Source organism: Drosophila elegans, unplaced genomic scaffold (assembly GCF_018152505.1).
Source record: "Drosophila elegans isolate 14027-0461.03 unplaced genomic scaffold, ASM1815250v1 contig_149, whole genome shotgun sequence".
Classification (NCBI taxonomy): Eukaryota; Metazoa; Arthropoda; class Insecta; order Diptera; family Drosophilidae; genus Drosophila; species Drosophila elegans.
The window spans coordinates 9,493,353-9,517,533 of NW_024545513.1; the positions used below are offsets into that span (position 1 = coordinate 9,493,353).

General features: G+C 38.2%; 3 protein-coding genes across 11 annotated transcripts; 1 reads left to right on the top strand and 2 right to left on the bottom strand.

Annotated features, from left to right (window-relative positions):
- Nucleotides 1-2,793: 2,793 nt before the first annotated feature.
- LOC108136516 (C-type lectin 37Da) lies at nt 2,794-4,011 on the bottom strand. Of its 2 annotated transcripts, none has more exons than XM_017257776.2 (2): nt 3,738-4,011; nt 2,794-3,301 (listed from the first exon to the last, which is right to left on the bottom strand). In XM_017257776.2, exons 1-2 carry the CDS (start codon nt 3,847-3,849, stop codon nt 2,847-2,849), a joined length of 567 nt encoding a protein of 188 aa, XP_017113265.1. In that variant the 5' UTR covers nt 3,850-4,011; the 3' UTR covers nt 2,794-2,846. The 2 variants fall into 2 exon arrangements, with proteins under 2 accessions (XP_017113265.1, XP_041563673.1); XM_041707739.1 differs by lacking the exon at nt 3,738-4,011 and adding an exon at nt 3,566-3,703.
- A 40-nt stretch (nt 4,012-4,051) lies between these two features.
- On the bottom strand, nt 4,052-8,463 carry LOC108136639 (serine protease snake). Of its 2 annotated transcripts, XM_041707729.1 has the most exons (6): nt 8,296-8,325; nt 8,122-8,215; nt 7,443-7,676; nt 6,463-6,798; nt 5,689-5,908; nt 4,052-5,163 (listed from the first exon to the last, which is right to left on the bottom strand). In XM_041707729.1, the coding sequence occupies exons 1-6, from the start codon at nt 8,308-8,310 to the stop codon at nt 4,524-4,526; spliced, it is 1,539 nt and encodes a 512-aa protein (XP_041563663.1). In that variant the 5' UTR covers nt 8,311-8,325; the 3' UTR covers nt 4,052-4,523. The 2 variants fall into 2 exon arrangements, with proteins under 2 accessions (XP_041563663.1, XP_017113447.1); XM_017257958.2 differs by lacking the exons at nt 8,122-8,215; nt 8,296-8,325 and adding an exon at nt 8,442-8,463.
- Nucleotides 8,464-8,944: 481 nt separating this feature from the next.
- LOC108136533 lies at nt 8,945-23,818 on the top strand. Of its 7 annotated transcripts, none has more exons than XM_017257821.2 (10): nt 8,945-9,027; nt 10,135-10,265; nt 18,063-18,770; nt 18,966-19,085; nt 19,393-19,473; nt 20,655-20,763; nt 20,998-21,257; nt 21,584-21,640; nt 22,539-22,806; nt 22,948-23,818. In XM_017257821.2, the coding sequence occupies exons 3-10, from the start codon at nt 18,206-18,208 to the stop codon at nt 23,525-23,527; spliced, it is 2,040 nt and encodes a 679-aa protein (XP_017113310.1). In that variant the 5' UTR covers nt 8,945-9,027; nt 10,135-10,265; nt 18,063-18,205; the 3' UTR covers nt 23,528-23,818. The 7 variants fall into 7 exon arrangements, with proteins under 7 accessions (XP_017113310.1, XP_017113308.1, XP_017113307.1 ...); XM_017257819.2 differs by having other exon boundaries at nt 8,946-9,027; nt 10,130-10,265; XM_017257818.2 differs by having other exon boundaries at nt 8,965-9,084.
- The last annotated feature ends 363 nt before the right edge of the window (nt 23,819-24,181 follow it).

Here is a 24,181-nt window from a genome sequence, read left to right on the forward strand (position 1 = left end):
TGAAATTAGCTGCTAACATATTTAAGGTCCGCGAACACATGTTTCCAAATCTCTCTAGAACTCCATATTCCCCATCCCCCCCTTTTACCTTTTACCCATGATCACACGCATTACAACTTGTAAAGTACTTTGTAATTTCTAAAATGCTCTACATTTTAAGCAAGTGATTTGTAAACTAAATATTACCCCATCCTCCCTCCATACATCCCCAAAAAAAATGAACAAAACAACGGAAATCCTGCGCGCATTTCTAACGCTAATATTACTAAGTGAATTTGCGCGCAAACTGTAAAAAAAAGTAACATAACCAAATGCTAAAAATCCCATCTCCCTAGAAACCCAAAAACGAAACTTAAATGCGCCATCTCCCACGTAACTTCTGATAACTTTTTATTATTTTGAGTTAGTTTTATACCTGAAATGTAAATGTTTTTATTAGTACCACTATTATACTTACGATGATTATTATTATTAGTTTTTATAACTATGCTTAGAGATTCGTGAGCCAACTAAAATTGTACGAACACTTTGCCCAGACCCAAAGCAATTGTGTTTTAAAACAAAAGCAAACAAAAAAAAAAAAACAAAACAAAGAAACACCACAAAAACGACAAAAAAAAAAAACAAACCTACAACAAGAAATCCATCTTTTTTTTTTAATCTAATTTACTATTATTTGTTTATTATGATTATGCAATGTGCATTTTGCATAGATTCCTGCCATTTGTTTGTATAGTTCAGAATTCACAGAGCTCTGTAAATACTTAGTTACCGCCCCCTCTGACACCCGCCCCGCCCCGCCCACCACGCCCCCCTCTAAACGCACTGCCATTTTGAGAAAGGTTTTTAAAAAACAAGTCGAAAAGGAGCTAGCAGATGAGTAGAAAAGAACATTTAGACTTTGTACATGTATAACATTTTAGGCTGTTCTTCTTTCCATTTGTAAGAGAAAACAAAGAAAGCAAAAAAAAAAAAAAAAAAAAAAAAAAACGAACAAGAAACAAAAAACTTGTAAAGCCACTCAAATAGACAATGAATATGTCTGTCGATCGTTTTATATGCGAGTCTTGAATAGAGCTCAATTTCAGATATTTAACACTAGGCAGGAAATTATAAAAGTTTTCTTTTGAGAGTCCAACTTCTTTTTCTATTGCATATGAGATCGTAAATGTCGAAAAAAAACGGCTCTAAAATGTTGTACGTCAAAATAAGGTTGCAATATTAAAATATTGAATATTTATTGGTTGTGATAGCATTCTTTTTTTTTCATCAATTTAATTTGTACATTTTAAATTTGTTCCGCTTTTCTCTTTTGATCCTGGTTTAAGAAAGTTGTAATAGGAAGCGTGTGAAGTGTTAATTGCGCTCAGTCCGAGTGAACTTTAAGAGGTTTAAAACCTAAATAAAGTTAAATTTTTTTTATTGATAAGAGTAAAAACCTTAACAAATAAGAACAATTGAAAAGAAGCTTTCCAGAAACTCAATAATTTCAGTTTCCCATTTACTTCCTGAAGAAAGCTGTTTTATCAGACATTTAAGGACTCTCACTGTTTTTGAAAAATAAGTTGGAACTTTATAGATTTTTAAATATTTTGTTTTTCTGTTGCCTAGTGTCAAATAAGCGATGTCCAGTGTTGGCAAAAGCCAAAGTGCTCTCTCCCTTTCGCACGATGACTCCTACAAGCTTGCAGCTGAGCTTTGAAGCCCACCTTACACACACTTTCTCGCTCACTCACATCACAATCACACCCACATACACCACACTGGCGCATTAGCACCCACACAGCCACACAAACAGAGAGGGACACTTAACGGTAATGTTAGCATAGAAAGTTGAAGAAAGCTAGGAGCTGTAAGTGAGAATGAGATAGCGATACCGATACCGAGAGTAACGTACATATAAGAATTATTAAATTTATGCACTCGTCTGTTGAATATTTATATGAATTATATGTATGTAGTTACTAATATTAACTAATTGATAAATATACAATATTTATATGCATAACTTGTGGATTAATGTGGACAAACAAATGTTTAGAATTAGCGATCTAGCCATGTAAGACTCGAAAATCGTAAATCGTAAATCGACAACTACTTAGACTACATAACTGTGTACCAGAGCATATGTAAGCACTCCCACACACACAAGATACACCACTAAAAAAATACAGACACCCGCGCATAATCGCTATGAATGTTGAGGTTATGTCGTAGATTTTTCAATATCCGATCACTGTTCGCCTAGCATAGAAAGTAAGCCGATGAACTAACTGTAAAACTAACTCATTTCTTTACTAGATTCCATGCGTCTTATCCTTCGTTATCGTTTGCGTTATCGTTTCGATTTTTTATACTCCCAAAATATTCTCCTATCCTTCCATAATACGCATATGTCCTGTGTGCCGTTGTTGTTATATATATGCATTATACTCGAAAACATTTTTTTGTCGTCGCGATATTAGTGGGTATTAATAAATTAAATTAAATTTAATTAACTACATTTAACGCAACTAAATTCAATTCAAGTGAATCAAATGAAACGATCGATACATGTATATGATAGAGTTCAATAGCTGTGTAAGAATCGGAATCGTAACAATTTAGTACGCAAAAATCGTAAATCTAACTGATTGTATAATTAGCGAAAAGAGAAAACGGAAGCGATAAGCAAAACGATGCGACAAATAAAAGCCGGCAAAAACTAAAATTTGGTGCTACTTTGATTTTGAATGAGCATGAGGTTTGTTAAAAAATATATTTTTTTACCCGAAAAAATGTAAAAATCTTTAATTTCTTTAATTTTTACTCATTTTTATTTAGTATACCGCCCTTCAAATTGAAAACTACCACTTAATGTAGGTGAACTTGAATGTTTTGGGCTCCGTCGCCTCGCAGACGTACAGCATCTGGATCTTGCAGTTGGCATCGTTGATCATTTCCCGGGTGGCGAACATGTGGACACAGTTCTCGTTCCCACCGTAGTTGTCCGGCATTTGCTTGGGGCCATTCCAGGGGGCATAGGTCATCGGCCGGCCATTAGACATCCAGTAGAAGGCGCCCTCGGTGCCCAGGTCGTTGCCCGAGATCCAGAAGTAGTCGTTGTTCTTGAACCCCTTGACCTTCATGTACTTGATCAGCGCCTCCATTTCCGGCTTGTCCTCGATGGAGGCCAAGTGGGCGTTCATCATCCGGCAGGCGCCGGCCGCCTGGAACCAGTTAACCTTGTTCATCGGCTCAATGTAGTAGTAGTTGTCCCCGATTCGCACGAACGGCGTAGTATCGATCTCAGAGGGAATGCCTGAAATTTATTGCAAGGCATTTTATTAAGGATATACAATAGCAATAACAGACATAGTTTAAAAATTTTATAAATACAAATTTTATTTTGATTGAAAACAACTTTTTTTCGATGCCAAAAAGCTTTGATTGTCAATATTATTGACTTCGAATTTTATTTTTTTAAACGTGTTATGTTTTAAATTGGAAATACTATATAAAAAAAAGTAGTTCTCAATCGTTTTAAAAATTATGAGTGACAAGAAAACTAATTTTTTTTTGGCACCCATAAACTATATTGGCAAATATTATTTTGTAGCGATCTTTTCCCGCTATTCCGTTTTGGTTAAAATATATAAATTGTCGAATAAAAAAGTATATCGTATTTTAAAATGATATAATTGGCACTAAATTCAAGGCAAGTTTCAATGAAATGCAAAATAAGTCTAGAGACTTACCATTGTAGACCTCCGTGCGGTAGTTGGTGAATATGTTTACATCGGGCAAATAGGCAATGGAACTACTCCAGGCGCTTGCGAGGATCAACAGGAGCGTTGTTGGGCGGTACATCTTCGGCGGTCAGTGTCCAGTGCTCAACTATCCGGCGTCCGTAGTTCTAGACTCTTATATCGACGCCAAATCACAAGTGTCTCCATTCCGGACAACTGTTTACCCGATGCAAAGCAACTGAATCAGCCGCATATTTCCACAGTAGAAACCCGATCCACAACCGCTGCAAAGGAACACCCACAAATGCCAAGTTTACGCAGACTTTTTGACGGTATAAATATTTATCTATTTATGAAGAAAATGATGATTGCTGAGTTGCCATAGAATACTAACATTTTCATTACTGATCTGACAAAAAGATTTAATTTTAATTTTTTTTAAATTGCTTAAGGCACAATGGCATTGAGTGGCAAAGTCATATACATAAAAAAATCTTATTTTATAAATTATTTGTGCATTGTTAAAATATTTATTTTTCCTTTTTTTTAACAATTTTTTCCGACAACTAAATTTTCCAGCTCTTTCGGAATGTTAGAATATTTTTTTCCTTTAGTTTTTAGGTTTAATATTTTTCTAGAAACCTATAACCTACATTTTAAAGGCAATACTTGTCCTTCCAAGTATTTTTTTTTTAAAGAAAAAAATCCAAAATAAATAGAATTATTGAAGTAGAAACTTCTAAATGTCTTCCTGTATCCTCTTTTAGTTATACTTGTAGTTATCGAGCTCAGGTCTCAGGTATCCGCCCTTAGATCGAAATCGAGCCTGGACATTGCATTGGGTGTCGTGGAGATGGGAGTGTGCTGCGTTGGCTGAAATCCCTGCGGCCACACGATGCCCTCGATCCAGTCGATGAAGCTGGACACCCTGGTGTACACCGAGGGCGGTCCACTGGCGCATCCCTGTCCCAGCGACGTGATGCCCACAATGTAGCCCAGCGGTCCGTCCTGCATGAGCAGGGGTCCGCCGGAGTCGCCCTGGCATGTGTCCCGTTCGCCGGTAATGTCGCCGGCACACATCTGGGTGCCGAGTACGCCCTGGGCCAGCTGGTCCACCTGGTAGTGCACCTGGCACTCCTCGTTGCTGACGCTCTTCAGCGGCACCTTGAGCAGCTGGGCGGAGGAGAGGCCGGCGAAGCTGGTCTGTCCGTACCCGATGGCCGTGACCAGCGAGTTGGCCACCTCCTTTTCGCCCCAAATGCAGGTGGGCTTAAAGGCCGGCTTGGCCGGTGTCTCCAGCTCCAGCAGGGCAATGTCGTTGTAGGCAGTGCTGGCACTGTACTCCGGGTGCACGATCACCCGCCGGATGGACAAATCCTCGCCCTCGGAAAGGGTCAGATTGTCGCCACCAAGTCGAACCTGACTGGGCGGCTCACTGCAAGAAATAAGGGTTAAATTCAATTGATTATTAATGTATTTTTTCAATTAAACAAAAAGAGCTTAGAGTTGGCATGCAAAGTTATACATATGTTATCCTCCATGATTTTGATCTTTATAATATTTATTGATTAGAAAAAAAAGGGCTGTAAAATGGCAATGATTTTAATAAATTAGGCTTTTCGAAGCATAGTTTCCCACTACAGGTTTATTTATATTTATATTATTTTAAATTTAAGAAAACCAATTTTTCTTTTTGTTTATATCTTTAAGAATTTTGTTGTTTCAATCGTTTTATTACGATTTATGACAAACGTTTCGATTGTACAAAATCGCAAAGCCATTCTTGTCATATATCAATAATAGTTTAAACACATCATATTAGTTAAAAATATAATCAGCTTATGTTTCTGAAATTCTAAAGGGGTTTTAGACATGAACCTGACCTCGGCATAAATCTGATCGCTTTGTGATGATAAACCAAGTATATTTATAGATTGAAGAAGGTAGAAAGGTATCTTACCCGCCCAAGTCGGCGCAATGGGCCGCCGTCAAAACAAAGTTGTTGGAGATGAGGGCGCCGCCGCAGCGATAGTATATCCGCTGATCGAAATTTGAGCGCCAGCCGAGGGCCGCCATGAAGGGGAATTCCCGGTACCGGGTGGGTTTCCCGCCCACAACCGAGACCACGAAGGTCAGATCGCGCTCGTTGACCTGCTGGACGTTGTTGTTCTCGTAGCAGGCTGTAAATTAGAAAGGTTTTGTCATGGATTACATCACGTGGTTCCCGCAAAAACATCATGATTAATTAGGTAATTTTTTTTAAATTGATTTTTACTTGGAGCCGTTTTGATTGTGAGCTGTAAGTGTTAGCAAATTTACTTTCGCATTTAGTCAGGATGACTTGCTCAAAATAATGTTTGTGAAGCTGGTGAATTTAATATATAATCAAAAGATTTCCCCTAAGGGGTTTTTGAAAAACTTCCTCAATTTTTATATACAACAAAAAATGTGGTAATGGTAAAATGTATTAACACAATTTATAAACAAATTTTAATTTTAAAATTTATAAAGAAAAAACCAAGAAATACTATCTAAAATTTATGATTGTAATACAACCAAAAAACCTCTTTCATATTATTTGTTTGCATGCTTGTTTGATTTTAGAATACCTAAATATTGTTAAGTTCGGAATTAATATTTTTCATCAAAGAAATCTATATGAAAAAATATCATTATCATTACACCTCTGATTGACTTAAGTGGTTTTGTATGTTTATGGATTCGGATTGCTCACCCTGCAAACTGGATCGCGTGACCAGGGGAGCGATAAAGGGATTCCGGGTGGTGGGCAGCGTTGGCAGCGTTGGCAGCGTGGGCGGCACTCCGGTGGTGATCTCCGGCAGCTCTTTGTCCGGCTCGCAGCAGACGAAGTGATCGAACCGCACAAAGTAGCAGGTCTTGGGCGACTCCCGTCGCTCCAGCCAGCCTTTGAGGGCACTGGGACACTCCTCCATGCGCCGGCAGGTGCCCTTCGTCCTCAGCACGTCGTCCAGGAGGCAGTCATCGAAGGTCTCCTTGGGGAAGATGATGCCGCGCTGCGACTGTGGACTTATAGCGGGCGTGGCTTCAACTGTGGTGCAAAAAAAAAACCATTAGGTGAGAAATGTGCGTGTGAATCACTACGATCTGCGATCTAGACAATCCCCTTAAAAGATTTTCTTCAGAATTGGGTAAAACCATGATACATCTTTCTTGATGGGTTTTTTTTTTGATGACCGCTTTCTAAAGCAACAAATTTGAAACATTTCACTTGATTGTGTGTTTTGTTACAACACAATTGCTTAAAATTGTTCTTCTTTAAAAAGAGTTTGAAAATCTTACAAAAATCATACTCAATTTTCTAAGAATTAGTTCTTTTGTTAATGAGCTTGCTACAAAATTATCACAAATCCAACAAATTAAACTTAAAGATTCTATCAATTGGGCACAAATAAATGCGTACCAAAAAATGACATTTTTGAATTTTTTTTTATTATAAACAAATTTTATTTTAAACTTAAACAAATTATAAATATTGAACGGAGCATTTTTTAATGGGATTAAACATAAAGTTTAAGTTCAATAATGCTATTAACTTCGTGTTCTTAATTGTTGTATTAAAAAACACAATCAAATTTAACCGAAACTCATCGAGTTTTGAACTTTCTATGTTTTCTACTTGATGATTTTCCTGATTTTCAGGTAGATCTAGGTTTATTTGGCATCCTCTCTCACCTGCCAGCAGTGGAAGCAGCACCAGGAGATGCAGATACACACAGGTGGGTGTGGAACCGGGACTCTGAATCTCACTCCGACTACTCATCCTCATCCTCCGTTCTTGATCAGCGCCAGATGCGGACTGCAGTGGGGTCAGCACGACGATCCCAGATCGCAGATCGCTGAGCAGAAACCAGCCGGGCAACTTCCAAGTGTCAATTAGCCAACAGCCAACAGACACACTGAAAAAATCTATTCGAACACATATGTGTCAATCAATTAGTTGCCTTTCAAAATCATTTAATTGTGTTTACGAAAATATTCAAAAAGCAATTAACTAAATTTGTGTATGGTTAAGGAAGTAATAAATATTCAAAGTTTAAGATTTTTATCATTTTTAAACCATCGATGTCAATATATATATCTTTAAATCAATAAAAAACTGTTTATGGTAGGTAAAAAAAAAATGATTTTTTAGTTAACAAAATAACTATTGAAAACCGAAAATAAAACATCGATGTCTTTACTTATAATACAAGTTCAGGAACAATAATTTGTATTTTTTGGTAAGCCAAAAACATTACATTTTTTTATCAGTGTGAGATTATCAGTTCGAAATCGTATTTGTTTCTGTACGGGCACGCGCTCTTTCTCTGTGCCCCTCCAAAAATTAATAATAATAAAAACAAACGCTTGCTTTTGTTCAATTTCCGAAGCAGTATTATCTGTCCAGATGAGATGAAACGGTCTTGGCACTTCCACTTGTGACACACCAAATCATTTGGGCTTTTCTGATAGTAGCCAAAAATGAAATAAAAACAATAAATGCATAAACAACCGGTTTCTTGTTTAATTTAATTGACTTATTCACTTTGTGTTGGCTCATTGAACTCGGATTATTTGCATTGTTTATTTTGTTATTGCTGATTTAAGCAGCTTGAATGAAATCTGACATTTTTTATTATTAATTAGCGTTTGTTTTTATTGGGTTTATTTTTAAACTTATTAATTGTTTACACGCAGTGAGGCTGCTGAAAGGCGCCAAGATAAAACTAACTTGAAATAATTGGGGGGCAAATAAGATATGGTCACACATGGAATCTGGCTATCCAGCCCTCGTTAAAAGTTTATTGCAATGCGTTGGCAGTCCCAAAGCTTGTATCCAATTTTAATTGTAATTTTATCAATTATTAAGGAAGTTTTGTTTATGAATAAATAAATAATAATAATAAATAATACAATTAAAATGCCAGTCGAACTCTACTCTACTGTCTACTCATTAAATTTGTTCATACGGAATTTGAATTATTTTAAATAACATTAAATAAACATTTACTGAGTAAGCAAATTTCCTAAATTTATAATTATTTGATGTTTGCCAATTGACTTTTTTTAAAACTGATAAATAATATCGATATTTCCCGCTGGGCTAGTGTGACCATTTTATGACCCTGTAAGCTTTCTGCCATTTCCGTACCGCTGCGCAGGCGGTCACACTGCGCGTGGCTTTTGGAATTTTTGGCCGCGCAACCGAAAGCCAAGTCTGGTCAGTCGAAAAGCAAAGTTTGAACGAAACGGATGCAAAGAGACGCATTTGGAAAGGGTATTGTCATTTATCCCCGTGTTTTGACTTTGGTGTTGTTTTTGCCGGCGTTTTGGCGTAAGTGTACGCGCTCCTTTTCCCGCGCCCTTCGATTCCCACCCTTTTCGTAAGCGACGCGCGCACTAACGGTGAAAATATAGCCTGTGTGCAATTTATTAATATAAATAGCGCGTAATTCAATACACACACCTAGAGACTTTGTTCGCGAACGTGCGTTTTTTGTTTTTATCTTCTTTTCGGCTGGTTCGTCAGAATTCGTGTTTGCTTTTTGTTTTTGCAAGTGTAGAACAAAAAAAAAAAAACAATAAATAATTGTTTAAAATTTGAATGGAGTGCGGGAGGGAGATGGCAGTACTCGCTGATCAGCTGAAGGTGAACCAGTTGTTGTTGTTGTTTTTGGCTTTATTTCAAGTGCAACCCTTTATCTCCATCCCTTTCTTCTATTGTCATTTATTTTCATGACGTCACTGAAACCGTTTTTGCGATCAGATGACTCAGGTACACTGAAAAAAATGGGATCTTTTGAAGATCACTTAATAAAATATTATTCTTGCTATAATGAATACCTTTAAAAAAACAGATTAGTAATAATAATGTAAAATGTACAAAACTATCCAACGCTAATTATTATATTAATCAAATTGATCTTTCAAAGTATGCAGAAATTTAAGTTTCAATAGTAATATTTAATTTTACATTTTCCGTTTGTTTTGTACAGATAATTTCTTACTAATTGAATTGATCTATTACCTTTTTTTTGTAAATGTTTTTCAACCTCTGACGTCATTGGGCAAATTTAGAAATGCTCCAAAGTGCTTAACAATTGATGACTACAACTTACAGCAAATAATAAGGGGAACAAAAACGCAACAACAAGGGCAAACAACAAACAGAGCAAATATCAATGTCTGCGCTATCAGTTGATAATGAGAAATTGCCCAACGCAACTCCCCCCTTTTCCACCCACTCGCAGATAAGATAAGATAAACATTCTTTCCTCCGCGTGTTTCGCATTCTTTTTTTTTTCCACACAATATTTTTTTTTGCGCTGTGCATCAATCAGAATTCTGTGAAAAGTTGTTAACACACACGTTTTTTTTAGAGTAGTGGAATAAACCAAGCAAACCAGCAAGGAAAACATAAAACAAATTAAGCAAATAGAAGTGACCGAAAAGGAAAACCGGTTGCAAATCAAGTGGCAAATAAAACACGTCATTTTTTCGCCGATCTAGCAACAGGTGAGTCTGAATTACAAAGTACAATGCGGGGAAATGTGGGTGCCAATGTTTATTGTACTTTCACCTGGCGGCGTAATGAGGGCTATTTTTAAACCCCACTCGACAATCAAGACACGGGCTTTGTTATATATTTTTCCTTTTTTGGTCATTTTTTTAAAATATATTTTTTCTTTTTCACTTGATTAGATTATGTTAACCAATTAACTTAGCCATAAATTAATGTAAATGATTAGTATTTACTATTTTCATATGAAAAAGATATGGAGAATTTTTGGAGTCATATTATTTTGTAAACATTTAAAATATTTTTGATTGTTGTAGATAAAAATTAAAAGATTTTATATGTCCTGTGCTTTTATTAACTAATTAGCTGTTTCTAACAAATTAAATTAGCCTGTTATTAAATCAAATTATAGTCTTACTTCATACGAATTGTTTTAAGCTTTTTCCCAATTAATTTAATTTTTCAAATTAAAAGAAAAAGAAACATGGGTAAAAGTGATTTGCAGCTCACAATGTATTCGTCTTCGAAATAATGTATTCGTATTCCAAATAACTTGATATTTAAATTTCAATTCGTGCACAACCATTACGATCCGAGGGTATCATAAACAATTTGGTGTCGTGCTGCATTTGAATTTCATTTCGAGCAATTTGAGCAGCGAGGCTAAGTGAGAATAACGATATTGACCTCCACGAAACTAACCGAATGATTACCCTTTATGAGTCTGGGGATTTGCTATTTTTACTTATGTATTTTGTACGTTTTGTACTTCTTTGATAACATTATTTGCGTTCTTTGTAACTTACTGGGTTTATCTAAATCCATTTCCGCTTCCACGTTTCGTCGTTGTCGCAGTTTATTGCCATTGCTTTGTTTCTATATAATTTGTTTGGCCTGCATTTTTCCCTCTTTTTTCTGTAGTTTGTTGTATGTCCGGTGTTCCAGTCGGTGGAAATTTGAACAATTTTTACGAGGCTAAAAACATTTGGTTAACAAAATTGTATACAACAGAGAGCACAGTGAAGAAACTGAAAAAAAGCGTGAGAGAAGTCTAGAAATGATCTCATTCTCGTTGGCTATGCAGAATAATTTGTTGTTGCTTGCTGAGCACAGTTTTTTTTTTTTTTTTTCGTTTTTCGGCTTTTTTTGTTCCAGTTTATTGAGGCAATTTTGAAAACAAATTGGGATTTGGGAAAAACAATAATTTTTACAAGGAAACCAAAGATTTCTGGCGTTGGAATCGTACATTTATTGCAGTTGAACCTGCATTAAAGATTTACTATTCAATTTCTGGCTATTCGGTTTTTAAAAGAATACATTTGGTTCATGTTTTGTATATGGGACAACAATTGTAGAATAAAACATGTAACTTGTAAAATTAGGAAGACAGCTAAACAGCTTAATTGTTTTGTTTTTAATCACTTGAATATAAAAGTTTGTCCAAGTAGATAAAACAATAAAAGATCTTCTAAAAATATTATGTAAAACAAATCTTGAGAAGGCATATACATTTTTTAGTATAATGACTTCTAGGCGAGCAATTTCGGTTAACCAGACACTGTTGAAGAAATATTTGCTTCAAAAAATGTTTATTGTTTTTAGTTTAATCAACAAAAGAATAACCACTTCGGCCGAGTGTTGGCTAGACACCTATTTTTTATTTTACGAATATAGCCAGCCGAGGCGAGACCATCTGCTGCCCATATAATTATCTGTTCGATATATATTTGCAGCCGGTGTGCGGTGTGAGTGGTTCATTCAACTTGGAACCCCTTCTATGTCTCCTCCTGCTCGTCGCCCGATTCCCAGTCTCTTGGTCAAACGTCCGGCTCGGCATTTAAAAATAATTTCCACTGCCTCTTGCTTTGATTTTGGTTCTACCACGACTATTTCCCTCGATCTCTTGCCGACTTTTACATGGATGAAATGAGGCGTGAGTGTGCTGCAACTGGTGTAAAGTGATACGGATGGAGTTGGCGACGGGACGACGACGGGGAGTTCAACCTCATTTTGTTTGCCGATAAACAAATGCAATTCGAGATGCGCTGCGAATTTCACTCGTCTTTCTGAAAGTTGTTTTGTAATACTAGAGCGAATTCCCATTCATTGGTGTGGATATGACCTGGATCTGGATGGATTTGCAGATAGTTTTCAGCTGTTAATGAGTAGAAGGCTTGTATTCGACCTCCCATATCATATTATCATATATCATTATTCAAAATTAAGTCATTATTCATTTGTTTATTATATTTGAGGCTTTTAAAATCTTTTTTTTTCTCATTTCCAATCATTAACCGCTATGTGGGTCATTTAATGACGCTTTAACCAGCCTCTAATCGGCGCTCCTTGAAGCAGAGAAATAGCTAACAAAAGCCACACCACCCACCAGTGACCCACTAAGGAGCTATATGCCCCCAAAAACCGAAAGAAAAACCCCTTTGCCTTTGTCGCATGGGGTGGAATCGGATTCCGGGGGGGCCTTCACCATTTCTAAACTGCATTTTCGATGTGCTATGTTCCGTGGCCATAAAACTGTCCGACTGGCCATATTGCCAAGTTGCTCTAATTTATGGAGCACCACCCAAACCACCAACCACCATGGTTTCCTTTTTTTTTTTATCTTTTGTTTAAAGAGAGGGGTGTGCTCTGAACTTTGCCTCGCTAATTCCAAGAATATTGCCGGCTATTGTGTAACCAAAGGAAAGCCGACTTTTCTTTTCTTGCGTTGCGTGTCCATATTTGAACTGTCGTCCACTATGCGCATTGGTCTTTACTTATTAATGATTGCATTTGGAGTACATGGGTTGAAAATTGATAGCAAGGCCGTCTAGCCAGTTTTATAATCGCTTCTATAACTACTTTTAGCCATATAATTATTAATTTTCATACAATGTAGTCAGGTTGGTAAGCATTTAATAATTAAGTAGAGCTGATAGAGCTAATTTCAGTCTAAGACAGTACTACTTTTGTCCAGCTTATTATTTTATAGGGTATCCCTAAGTCGAATATCTAGTGAATCTCTGGTTAATAAGCTATTCCGTGCACAAAGGGCATAAAAAGTTGGCCACCAGAAGATGGGGAACTCGATGATGGTCGTGCAGTTTGGTCATTCGAGGGCTGAGGGAAGAAAATGGAACCCACGCACTGCATCAAGTATTGATCCGCGGCTAATTGATCTAGTGATCCAATCATAGAATACGAAACTAATGCCCGATGGAGGGGGCAAGTGACGCATGCCACTTGTGAAGAAACCCCAACTATATTGCAGCAACCGATTCAAGATTCGAGAGGGAACATTATTATTTTCGTCGCCCACACGAGAGACTCAATAAATAGTTGGTCATAGTGAGCCATCTGACGAAAGATTTTTCGAAGACGAAGAAATAAATCTAGCTATCTGAGTATAAATATTTTTCCCATTTGCGCAACATTCTGGGAGTGAATCACCGGACGATTGGAAAATCCAGACAGACTGACGACAGGAACAAATTGTTGTTTGATGATCTCTTGGACAACGAATCAGCAAAACAGAAAAACGCATGGCACTAGAAATATTCTGACTAACACCACAGAAATGAACAAGTTTTGGTGGCGAAACTAAAGAAAACAAGATTAAGACTCACTTACACAACGTATTTTGTTTGAATTATGCTCGTGATATCGAGTTCTCTTGCCCAAGCTCAGATTGTTTGCTTTGAAGGTCAGGTCCCGACTTCGCAACTTGTTTGCCGATTTAAAAAATCACAAATGCCTTAAAAGTTACGTCACGGGCGATAAAAGACATCATTATGAAATACTATACTATATATAAAGGGCTGACGTCACCGCACTTTTGGACTCCTCGAGAAATCCCAACCTCAATAAGGTTCGCAAACCGCAAAACAAAACAAAACCAAACGAACTCAATTAACCGAAATGGAAAAACAAATTCAGCCGACTAAACTTTATTCAAATATGCAAATTCTGATTGAGTTTGTATTCAAATTCGATCGACAATTAAAGTTCACGGCAAGAATAACTAATTCAATTAGCTATAGCTCTATAGAGGTCTTCAAGTTTAATATAAAACAGGGATTGAAATTATTGGATCTAAAACAAGTAAATGAGTAAAGTAAATCATACGATTTAAATAAACTGTTTCTAACAAAAAAATAAAATAAAAAATTTAATTATTGGGTTTTACTTGTCAGAAGTATCTAGAACTTTTAATAAAAACCTAATAAGCTAACAAATTTAATGAAATTTTTTGTTTGTTTTCACAAATATATTGCTCCTCGAAAAACATGGCTACAAGAATTTCCAAATTGTTTTATAAACAACCGAGAGCGATTCACTGCCAGACAATTGAGGCATTTTGAAGGCAGGGTGAGAAATAATTTTCGGATAACCTTGACATGAAACGAGATTATGAAAATGTCCAGAGATGTTGGACCATTCAAGTATATGTATATTTAGAGCTCGATGGGGCAAGATGCAGACATCTCTATTTGCATTGCTTAATCGGGCAGAACAGATGGATGAGACAGTGGCCCTATAGAGAAGCCTCTTTATGTATAATAATCTCCTACCACCCTATATCTTCATATCCAGTATCCAGTGGGGCAAACAAACGCAGTTGATTGTCAATTAAGCAGTAAATCAACAAAGTTCGATCGACTCACGTTTTGCGCTGTGAGTCACTAAATAAGTACCCGGGTTTGCTTTACTTAATGGGTCTGTCGGGCGAATCGGTTCAAAAACTTTGACTTTGAGTCACGTTCGCCCCTTCGACTAATTGCGACAAAGGGAAAATTAACTGAAATTATGTGGTAATTAGCTGTTGTTACACTGTAGCAGATAAACCAAAAAGATTATACACTCTCTCTGTATATTGTATATGCAATGTGTTGTTAGTCTGGGAAAAAAGTGAGGTGAAGTAAACTAATCTGTGGATCCTTCGATTAGAAATTGCAGTGGAACTCCTCGGGCAAAAATGAGACCCCACGCAAAAGAAGCTGATAGAGAACTAGTGCCTACATATGATATTTTCCTGTGTGGGCTCCTCTGAAAACCCACTTTCTGACTGAGTTTGCTTGCTTTGGTCCACGCCTCACTTTGCTGGTACACTCAGAATAATCATGACAATAATAACAATTCATTTAGTGTGTTTATGAGCTGTTAAAGATGCAAATTTTAGAATAATAGTTTAAAACCATTAAGTTTTTTAATTATTATTGCTCTTTAAAAAGTTTGCAATTGTTTTAATGTTTTAATAAAATTTAATTTTTAAAACTTTAACGTTTCTGTTGTTTTGATTCTCTGTGCATAACACATGGCCAACTCTTTAACAAAGCTCAAAATACTCTAAAAACGCTTGGAAATGAATATTTACTACTACTACTTTTTGATTCATTAACAAAATATTAAAAACTATCCTAATAAAATTAATTCAGAATTTTATAAAAATAATTTAAAATGAATCAAATGGTTAAAAGGTTATAAAACTAGAAAATGTTTTTTAATTGTTGAGTGTGGATGGTTGATAATATACTCTTTTTATGCATTAAGTTTATTTTTTGGTTTTATATTTACGTTTTTTATTTAGTCTTTAGAATCTATGAACCCATAAAGAAGGGTATCAAATAGAATGCTTTTTGTGTGGGCTGCGGAGGAAACTACTAACGGAAATTGCTGTCGGATCCCTCCTGTTAGGAATGTGTTTTTTATCCAGCAAAATATGAAATTTGATTTTGTTTTGTGTGTTGTGTTGTGTTGTGTTGTGTTGTGTTATGTTGTGGTGTGGTGTGGTGGCTGTGTCTGTACATATTTTTTTGTGTCAAGACACGTGACTGGAACTCTGTCAACCGGAAAGAGTTTTCGCCGGGGGCCAAGCCCTTTGCCCCTTCGGGAGTTACGCATCGCCAGGCACTTGCCATCGGAATTTCCATTTCTGTTTCAGACGACGCCCCAAAGATCGCCGAACTATAAAAACAACAAAAATTGTACGAAAAATATTGCCCAACGGAAGTGAAGAAATGCATTTCCAAAGGGAGTGTCCAGGGGCGGGACTGTAGATTGTAGACTGTACCATTTTTGGTGCAGTTTATCTGCTCATATTTTTTTTCCTTTTGTTTTAATTGAAATTGCAGACGACAAATAATTTCCGGCCGTGAAATTCGAGTGGTGCACCCTTTGACAAAAAAAAAAAGTGAAGTGAAGTGGGAGGAAGCGCTTTAATCTAATTAAGTGCGTGGAATAAATGAATAATGCCTCATAAACTTTTTCGAGACTGTCAGGGGATGGAAAATGCAATACTCGTTTCACAAATTTTCCTGAACCAGATTTAAAAAAAATATATAATATAGGTTTAAGCTTTTTGTATTTTATTTGTTCCTTTAAGAATTAGTGTTTATAAAACACTTTGCACTGCAATATGTTTATATTTTTTTGTTTTATGAGTAAGGGGTATAAAAATAAATTTCATTGCAGGTAAATTAATAAAAACTTTGAGCAAGAACTGGCAGCTTAAAGTAAACACAAACTGACTACATTAGACTTGACTAATGCCATTGTTTTGGGAACCCAAACATATATAGTATTTTTGAAATGGTTTCCCTCATTAGCTTAGAATTTAGTTGCCATACAGTGAATTACCGCGCTAAATTGTTGTTTTGGGACCTCGAATTCCAAGAACGGGCATTTGAAAAATGTAAATTTTCATATCCCCTGCACTTTTCGCCGCTATTCACCGACTCGGTTCATTCGCCTCTCCCTTCCCGTGGGGGTTTTTTTGTTTGTCCTATGCAAATTTAGCAGCAGGTCAACCCCCAGGAACCCCATTTTCCGGCCACTCCCCCTTTTTTTTTTCTTACCAATTTTCCTCCATCTCTTTCGCTTTTCCCCGGGCGAGTTCAAAAACCTCTCTGTGCTGGGCTGTTTGGTGACATTTGGCCGGAAGTTGGCTTTTGCCTTTAATTGCTGGGGGTTGCAGGTGGGATTTGTGATGTGGGATGGTTGGCCCAAACGCCGCATTATAGCCCTCATTTTTTATGGTTGTCATGCACTTGGCGTTGCCAAGTTCCTATTGATTTTCTTCCGTCGACTTGGTTTGTTTTGGTTTCTTTTATTGTTATTATTTCGTGGGCCCGAAACCAAGTCACTGGGTCGCAGTAAGCTGCAAAAGGGGAGGTTCGGGGGCTGGATTTATGACACCAATTATTTATGAATTCTAAATTTGTTTGGCCCATTGCCAGACAGACAGCGAGAACCGAAGCCCCGAAATCAGAAGGCGTCGAAAGGAGTCAAAGACGGGGGACAGGTATCATTTGATATGACCTATGGAAATGCGAATTTCTGGCTAAAAATACAGCCACAGTGAATGCTCCTAGAAAGAGCAGAGAAAACCTAGAAAAAAAACTCACTTAGGAACCAGTTTGTTTTGATGATTAGAAAATTCAATTCATAATCAATAATAAACGCACACCGTTCGTTTAATTAAATAAAAATACAAATATATATAATAATTTAAATGTTTATTAAATATGGGATATTAAATGAAATACAAATTTATTTATGTATAATAACTTTTTGAACTTTAAGATAATTGAATAGGAAGAAACCATACGGGAATAAAATTGAGAAATCAAAATCTTTTTACTTGTAAAATGTGTATTTTAAATGGCAAAATTGTCGAAATTATAAAGGTAATTGAACGTACAATATTATTTATTAGTTAGTACATTTACGCCGCCTTAGGCAATCTCCACTGTTTGCCAGTCACTAATGACAGTCGACTTTTGCTTTTCTTTCGGCAGCAACAGCAAGTTTGGGCTCAAGGACGTCGCCGGAGCAGCAGCGTAGTCGTATCGTATCGTATCGTATCGTATCGTATCGGATCGAAGGAGCAGGCAGTTCCAGGAGCACAGGGAAGGAGCAGGAGGAGCAGGACAGGAACACCATGTCGGAGCGCAGGAGTCACATACAGATGGCGCCGCCACCACCGCCCCCCAAGCCAAACAAATCGCAGACAGCCAATGGAAACGGAAATGGAAATGCCAACGGGGTTCTAGCGAATGGCAATAAAAACTATGGCAAAATTGTCGCAGGCCAAGACCAGGAGCCGCTGGCTCAGAACTCGAGCGGCGTTCAGAGGAGCCAGTCGCCACCACGCACAGAACAGGTCGTGATGACGCCCCGCGGAAAGACGGCCAACAGCACGGTGATCCTCATCGAACGGAAGCTGGTCGGCGAGATCAACGACCGGGTGCACGTCGCTGGCGGCGATCACACGGGCATCATCATCAACAAGGACACGGTGGCCGGGCAGAAGAGCGCCAGCAAGGCGGCCGCCCTTTCCCTGGAGTTCCGGGTCTTCCTGGTCAGCGCCAACACGGGCAAGCATTCGCAGGAGTCGCGCACCCTGAGGTTCTGGTTCCGCGACTGGCTGACCAACGAAGAGAAGCAGGCCCACATTGCCCAGGACTTCTTCAAGGAGCTGGTCAGTCCGCAGGACTTTCCCAGAGGTAGGTGCAATAATTCCTTAGCCCAAAACCCTTTACAAAAAAAATAAAAGCCTTAATGGTTGCTTGAAATTCAATTCAAAGCTTAACTTCTTATGGAAACTCCAGTTGAATTGAAACAAAGCCAAACAATACATATTTAAGGAATATAAAAGCAGACTTGATTTATTTTGTTTTTATTTGTATTATATTTTTCAGACTATGTGGGATTTATCAAGAAGATAATGAAGCTGCTGCAACACGGTTACTCGGAGATCCAGTCCATTGAGATTGAATTACGCATCCTGGAGGAGACCTCCGCACCTCCCTCGCGACCACGTGAGTATCAACTATTCCTCTTTATAGGGTTGAGTAAAAATGGAACTTGATATTAAATATAATTGATTTGAAATTACTTATAAATGTTATGATACATTTAACTCCGGAAATGCGGTATATAATTGATGGTGGCATACTTTTGAATAACTTAATTAAAGTATTTTTCTTTAATATCAAGTTCCATGCCTTTTCATTGACTTTTCCGTGTATACTGTATACCATCGATAATTGACTTCTCATCTGATGAACTATTTGACTATATATCCATCTATCCTCTGGGCTGTGCGGGTGGTTTTTCGGCGATCAGCCCGAGATGGGTACATCATCTACTGCTACGGCGACTGCAACCGGAAGTTCGAGGAGGCGCTGATGGCGCAGCGGAAGACAGGTGACGGCGACAACCTGATGAAGGCCATTTGGCTGGACATGTACACCGATCAGCTGAGCGCCAGGCGGAAATGATTCCCCCGATTCTCAGCCCGGTTACCGCGATCCCGTGCTCCCACAACTAACCATCTAATCCGCTCAACGAACTCCGTTTTGTATCCGCTTCGTTGCACTTTTCCTCTCCGCCTTTTTTGTTGTTCGTTTTTTTTTTCGTTTTTTTTTGACTAATGCACGCACTAAAGACTCACAAAAAAAAAATGCTTTAAATATATAAAAAGTGTTGTGCACTCCAAAAAAAAACAGAAATGTAAAAAAGGCGAAATAAAATATATTTCAAACTGTATAGGTTCTTAGATGGCTCTCATACTGTATGGCTTTGTATGCTAGTCAATGGCTCCCCAAATACTCTTGTAATAGTTTCCCAACTGTAAAGGTTTGAAGGAGCTTTGCAAACCAAAGGGGTTTTCATCTAGAAACTCGATCTTCAGTTTTTGACTTCTATCTGCTTGGATTGATGTCCGGATGTGAAAAACTTTTTCAAAAAACTAAGAGTTTGGATCCCTAACTATTGGTTCCAGTTCTAATTTCTGTAGAAATGCTAAAACATAACCTTCATGACATAAGTCGCGGTGTAAATTTAGATTTAAACCGACACTTGACCTCGAGTTGTCAAAAACCAGAAACCACAAACGATTAAATATGAAAAAAATATAGAGAACCTATAAAATACAATGATTTTAAAACTGTAAATGCAAACTGTAAGTTTGCAATTAAAAAGTCCTTAATATCGCAGTGCCTCCCCAACTTTGTTCTCGTCAAACTTTAATAGACTCTGTGCTCCTCAAACTACTGCCTTCGTTGTTTTCAAACCCTGCCTCCTTAAACATTTGCAGCCCACCCAATTGTCCTCGCAGTGCTGACGACACCTCAAGTGTCCAATTTGTCTGGCGTCTGCAATTAAAATCCGCTGCTTGAGCACTTAATTGACCGCCCTCCCAGCCGTGTGTGTGTGTGTGTGTATTTTTTTACTAACAGACACCGCCTAACCAGCCACGCCCACCGCTCAGAGTAGATGTCATTGCCCGCTAACAGAAGTCCTGGCTAAATTAATAACCATCAAAAGAGGGGGACTCCTCGACATGTGCTTTAATCGTGTGTTTCTCTTCCCTGTTCTTCCCCCAGTTTCCCTTGAGGAATCCCAGTTCGAATCTCCACCGTTGACCCAGGAGAAGGTGCTGGAGCTAATCGAGCAGGCATATCCCAATCCCGTCTCCCCCGAGGATCTGGCCAAGTGAGTAGTTAACATATATGAGTATTTATTATTAGTCAATACAAAAATATTGCGAAAAAAGGCGTCGAACTTGGGGTTGTATCTCAATTCTGAATCCAATTTAAAAGGGGTTGTATATTATATTCTTAGTCCATGAATAATTTAATGAAGAAGAATTAGGTCTAAAAAAAAAATTGCAACTAAAGTGTATTGACTTTCTAAATTAGAGTACTAAAATCTTTCACCAATTTCCAGGGACTACGGCTGGAGTGAGCAGGATGTCCTGCTGGTGATCCAATCTCTGCAGGAGCGTGGCCTGATCAAGTCCATGGAGTACAACGCGTACACCCGCATCCACCACGAGGACAAGGAGATCAAGGTGGTCAAGCAGATGCCCACGATCGCCTCCAACAAGCAGCCCACCATCGCCATCATCACGGCCCAGTACTGCGAGAAGCTCGCCGTGGACGCGATGCTCGAGAACAAGGAGACCTTCGTCCGATATACCACAGTCGGTAGGTGGATCTTCATCAGTTTTTAATCGATAACCAATTGCCGATTTTCGATTGGCATTGCCTCGTCCCCAACTCTAACTAATCGAACCCTTGGCTAACCATCTTTTCTCTGTTTCTCTCTTTCCCTTACTGTTTTCCCCAAAAACTCAACTCTGGTGGACAAAAAAAAAAACAAAATAAAAAAACTTCACCACGCAAATTTTGCCATTACCGATTGAATTTGCATACAATTTTGCCGATTGTCTGCTTGCCTGCAATAAAAAAAAAAAAAAAAAAACATTTCACCTACTACCCCCTGAATCCGAAAATACCAACCCATGTAACAGATTCCGATCCCAATCTAACGAACTCACTCAGAAAGTCCAAAAAGAAACGAAGATTCGGTAAGCTAAACGTCCAGAACCCACATCTAAATTCTGTCGCACCCATAATTCAAGGTCGAGTTCATAGGGTTTTCCCAAAAATTATATCTAAAATTAAATAAATTTCAAAATATAACTACTAAATTCCTATAATCCTATATGAACTATTTAATTTTAAATTAACTTGTTCAATACAAGCTTATTATAACGCTCTGAAGAGTAATACTCTTTTTTAGCGATGTTTGCAGTAAAAACTCTGTGGTTGGGGGAACTCGGGGAGTTCACAACCATCGAGTGACATCTGTACTCAAATGACTTGCCATAAACTTGGCATAAACTTATGAACTTGGCCTAGAATAATTTGATTTGTTGTTACTTTCGTGTCCTTTTTGTGTCTGTGTTGTTTCGTCGGCTTTTTGTTTCATTTTATTTGGTTGTTGTTATGGTAAAGGATTGTCCTAGGATAGACATGACCTTCTATTGTACATACATGTAACCATTGTCATCAAGGCGGATTGATTAGATCCGTCACGCACCTGGTTCATAAAATGGTTAACCATTAATAATACCCATATATCTTAATTTACTGTGATGTGGGTACGAAAAAAGATTTGAGAGAAGGAGCTTAATGCAATACATTACCAAAACAGTATACAAATTTTATTTACTGAATTATTATTTTTTTTTAATTCTAAATTTTATTGTTACAAAATAATAATATAAAAGTATTTGTTTTTAAATTCTAAATTTTATTGTTACAAAATAATAATATAAAATTATTTGTTTTTAAATTATTTGATTCATTTATTGATCATCATCGCTCTTCTTTTTTTGAACCCCTCCCTATCTGGTGTACACTGAGCGTAATTCCCTGTCTCCCTGGCAACCTACTGACCACCAATTGCTCTCTATTCCGCAGGCGAATCGAACGTTTATACCCTCGGAAATATCGGGGCGCATAGGATCGTGAGCACCAAGCTCCCATCGGTGGGCAGTAACAGGGAGGCGATGACGGCCACGGGCAACACCACCACCCGGCTCTTGGGCACATTCCAGAAGGTCGACTTCGTCTTCATTGTGGGCGTGGCCGGGGGCGTGCCCCACTACACGGACTACAAGAAGCACGTGCGGCTGGGCGACGTGGTCATCTCGTATGTGGACAAGCAGCGGGCGCTGATCAGCAATAGGTAAGGATCTCGGAAGAATAGGAATACTTTTAAACTTTTTCTTTAAATATAAATAAATATTTAGTTGGACTTAATAAGCTTTATAATAGGTTAGCATTAGCTAGATTTTTAGAATCACAATTTTGATTATTTATCCCGCAGCAAGGAGAAACCGTATGTGTACTTGTACAAGAGCGGCGAGGACGTGAAGACCTACTTCCCGGTGAACGACTCGCTGCAGCAGATCGCGGAGAGCCTGCAGGCCAACATGCAGGTGAAGCGGCCGTGGGAGGACTACTTGAGCCAGGCCCAGCAGGCGCTGGCCCAGAAGACGGAGGCGGACTTCAACCGGCCGGACGCGAAGACGGACAAGCTGTTCATGAACATTGGCAACAACGAGGTGATCGAGGTGGCCCATCCCATAGCCGCCGACGAGGTGGACGGAATCACCAGGCTGCGCCTCCACCTGGGACCCATTGGATCGGGCAGGGATTTGGTGAGGAGCGACGAGCTGCGCACCCAGTTCGCCAGGAAGTACGGCCTCTTGGCCACCGATGTGGAGATGAGCAGTGTGCTGGACAGCATCATTGGCAACTGCCGGGAGAGCTTCATCCTGGTGAAGGGCATTGCCGACTACAAGGACGGCACTTCCACCCGGAAGTGGCAGAATTTCGCGGCCATTTCGGCGGCGTCGGTGGTCAAGTCGGTCATCTGTGGAATGGACGCGCCCACGAATGTGTAGGGGATCCGATCCCGATCTCCTCCATTCCCCCACCCGCAATCCTAGCATTTGATTTGTCCTTTTTTTCTGGGGGCTGGGCTTTGGGACCACCCTTCGTAAAACCAAAATGTGCATAGATTGCATCGTATATAATGTATGTTCGCGTAATATTGTATTAAATGATTTCTTGTTATTTATTTTGTTATAACTTTTGTACTACAACCAATCTAATTTACACACAAACACATGACGTATATAAACACATATATACAACAGTAAATAAATATCGCAACTAAGCTTGCAAAAACTAAATTAACTAAAAGTATGTTTTTATCTTCATTTCAGTATAGTACATATAAGAATTTAACCAAAGATGATTATTCCAAAATAAAAAATTCAGGATAGTATAAGAACCCAAGTGGACTTTTAAAAATAGGCGTTCAATGCAATGCAGTTTTACAGCAAGAAAGGATTATGAAATGTAGCTAGCTCTTCAAAAGCTTGGTAAAAGGATTATCAATTAAAGTGATAATTACTGTTTTTTTTTTTTTAATTTCCGAAAGAACCAGAAATTTTCTTTAAGGGGCAACAGAAAATACAACTATTTTGAAATCATTATAAAGGTGCCCAAAAGTATGCAGTGTAAAACGAATCCATCGGCATTCCACGATATTA

What these genes read in the sequence shown, in the direction of transcription:
- LOC108136516 (XM_017257776.2), bottom strand. Translation starts at nt 3,849, where the DNA reads ATGTACCGCCCAACAACGCTCCTGTTGATCCTCGCAAGCGCCTGGAGT. An exon ending in CCGCACGGAGGTCTACAATG is followed by an intron (nt 3,302 to 3,737) that starts GTAAGTCTCTAG and finishes AATAAATTTCAG; the next exon opens with GCATTCCCTCTGAGATCGAT.
- LOC108136639 (XM_041707729.1), bottom strand. An exon ending in CACGCGATCCAGTTTGCAGG is followed by an intron (nt 5,909 to 6,462) that starts GTGAGCAATCCG and finishes TCTAATTTACAG; the next exon opens with CCTGCTACGAGAACAACAAC. An exon ending in CATTGCGCCGACTTGGGCGG is followed by an intron (nt 5,164 to 5,688) that starts GTAAGATACCTT and finishes TATTTCTTGCAG; the next exon opens with TGAGCCGCCCAGTCAGGTTC.
- LOC108136533 (XM_017257821.2), top strand. Translation starts at nt 18,206, where the DNA reads ATGTCGGAGCGCAGGAGTCACATACAGATGGCGCCGCCACCACCGCCC. An exon ending in CGTCCGATATACCACAGTCG is followed by an intron (nt 21,258 to 21,583) that starts GTAGGTGGATCT and finishes CCCATGTAACAG; the next exon opens with ATTCCGATCCCAATCTAACG. An exon ending in CGGGCGCTGATCAGCAATAG is followed by an intron (nt 22,807 to 22,947) that starts GTAAGGATCTCG and finishes TTTATCCCGCAG; the next exon opens with CAAGGAGAAACCGTATGTGT.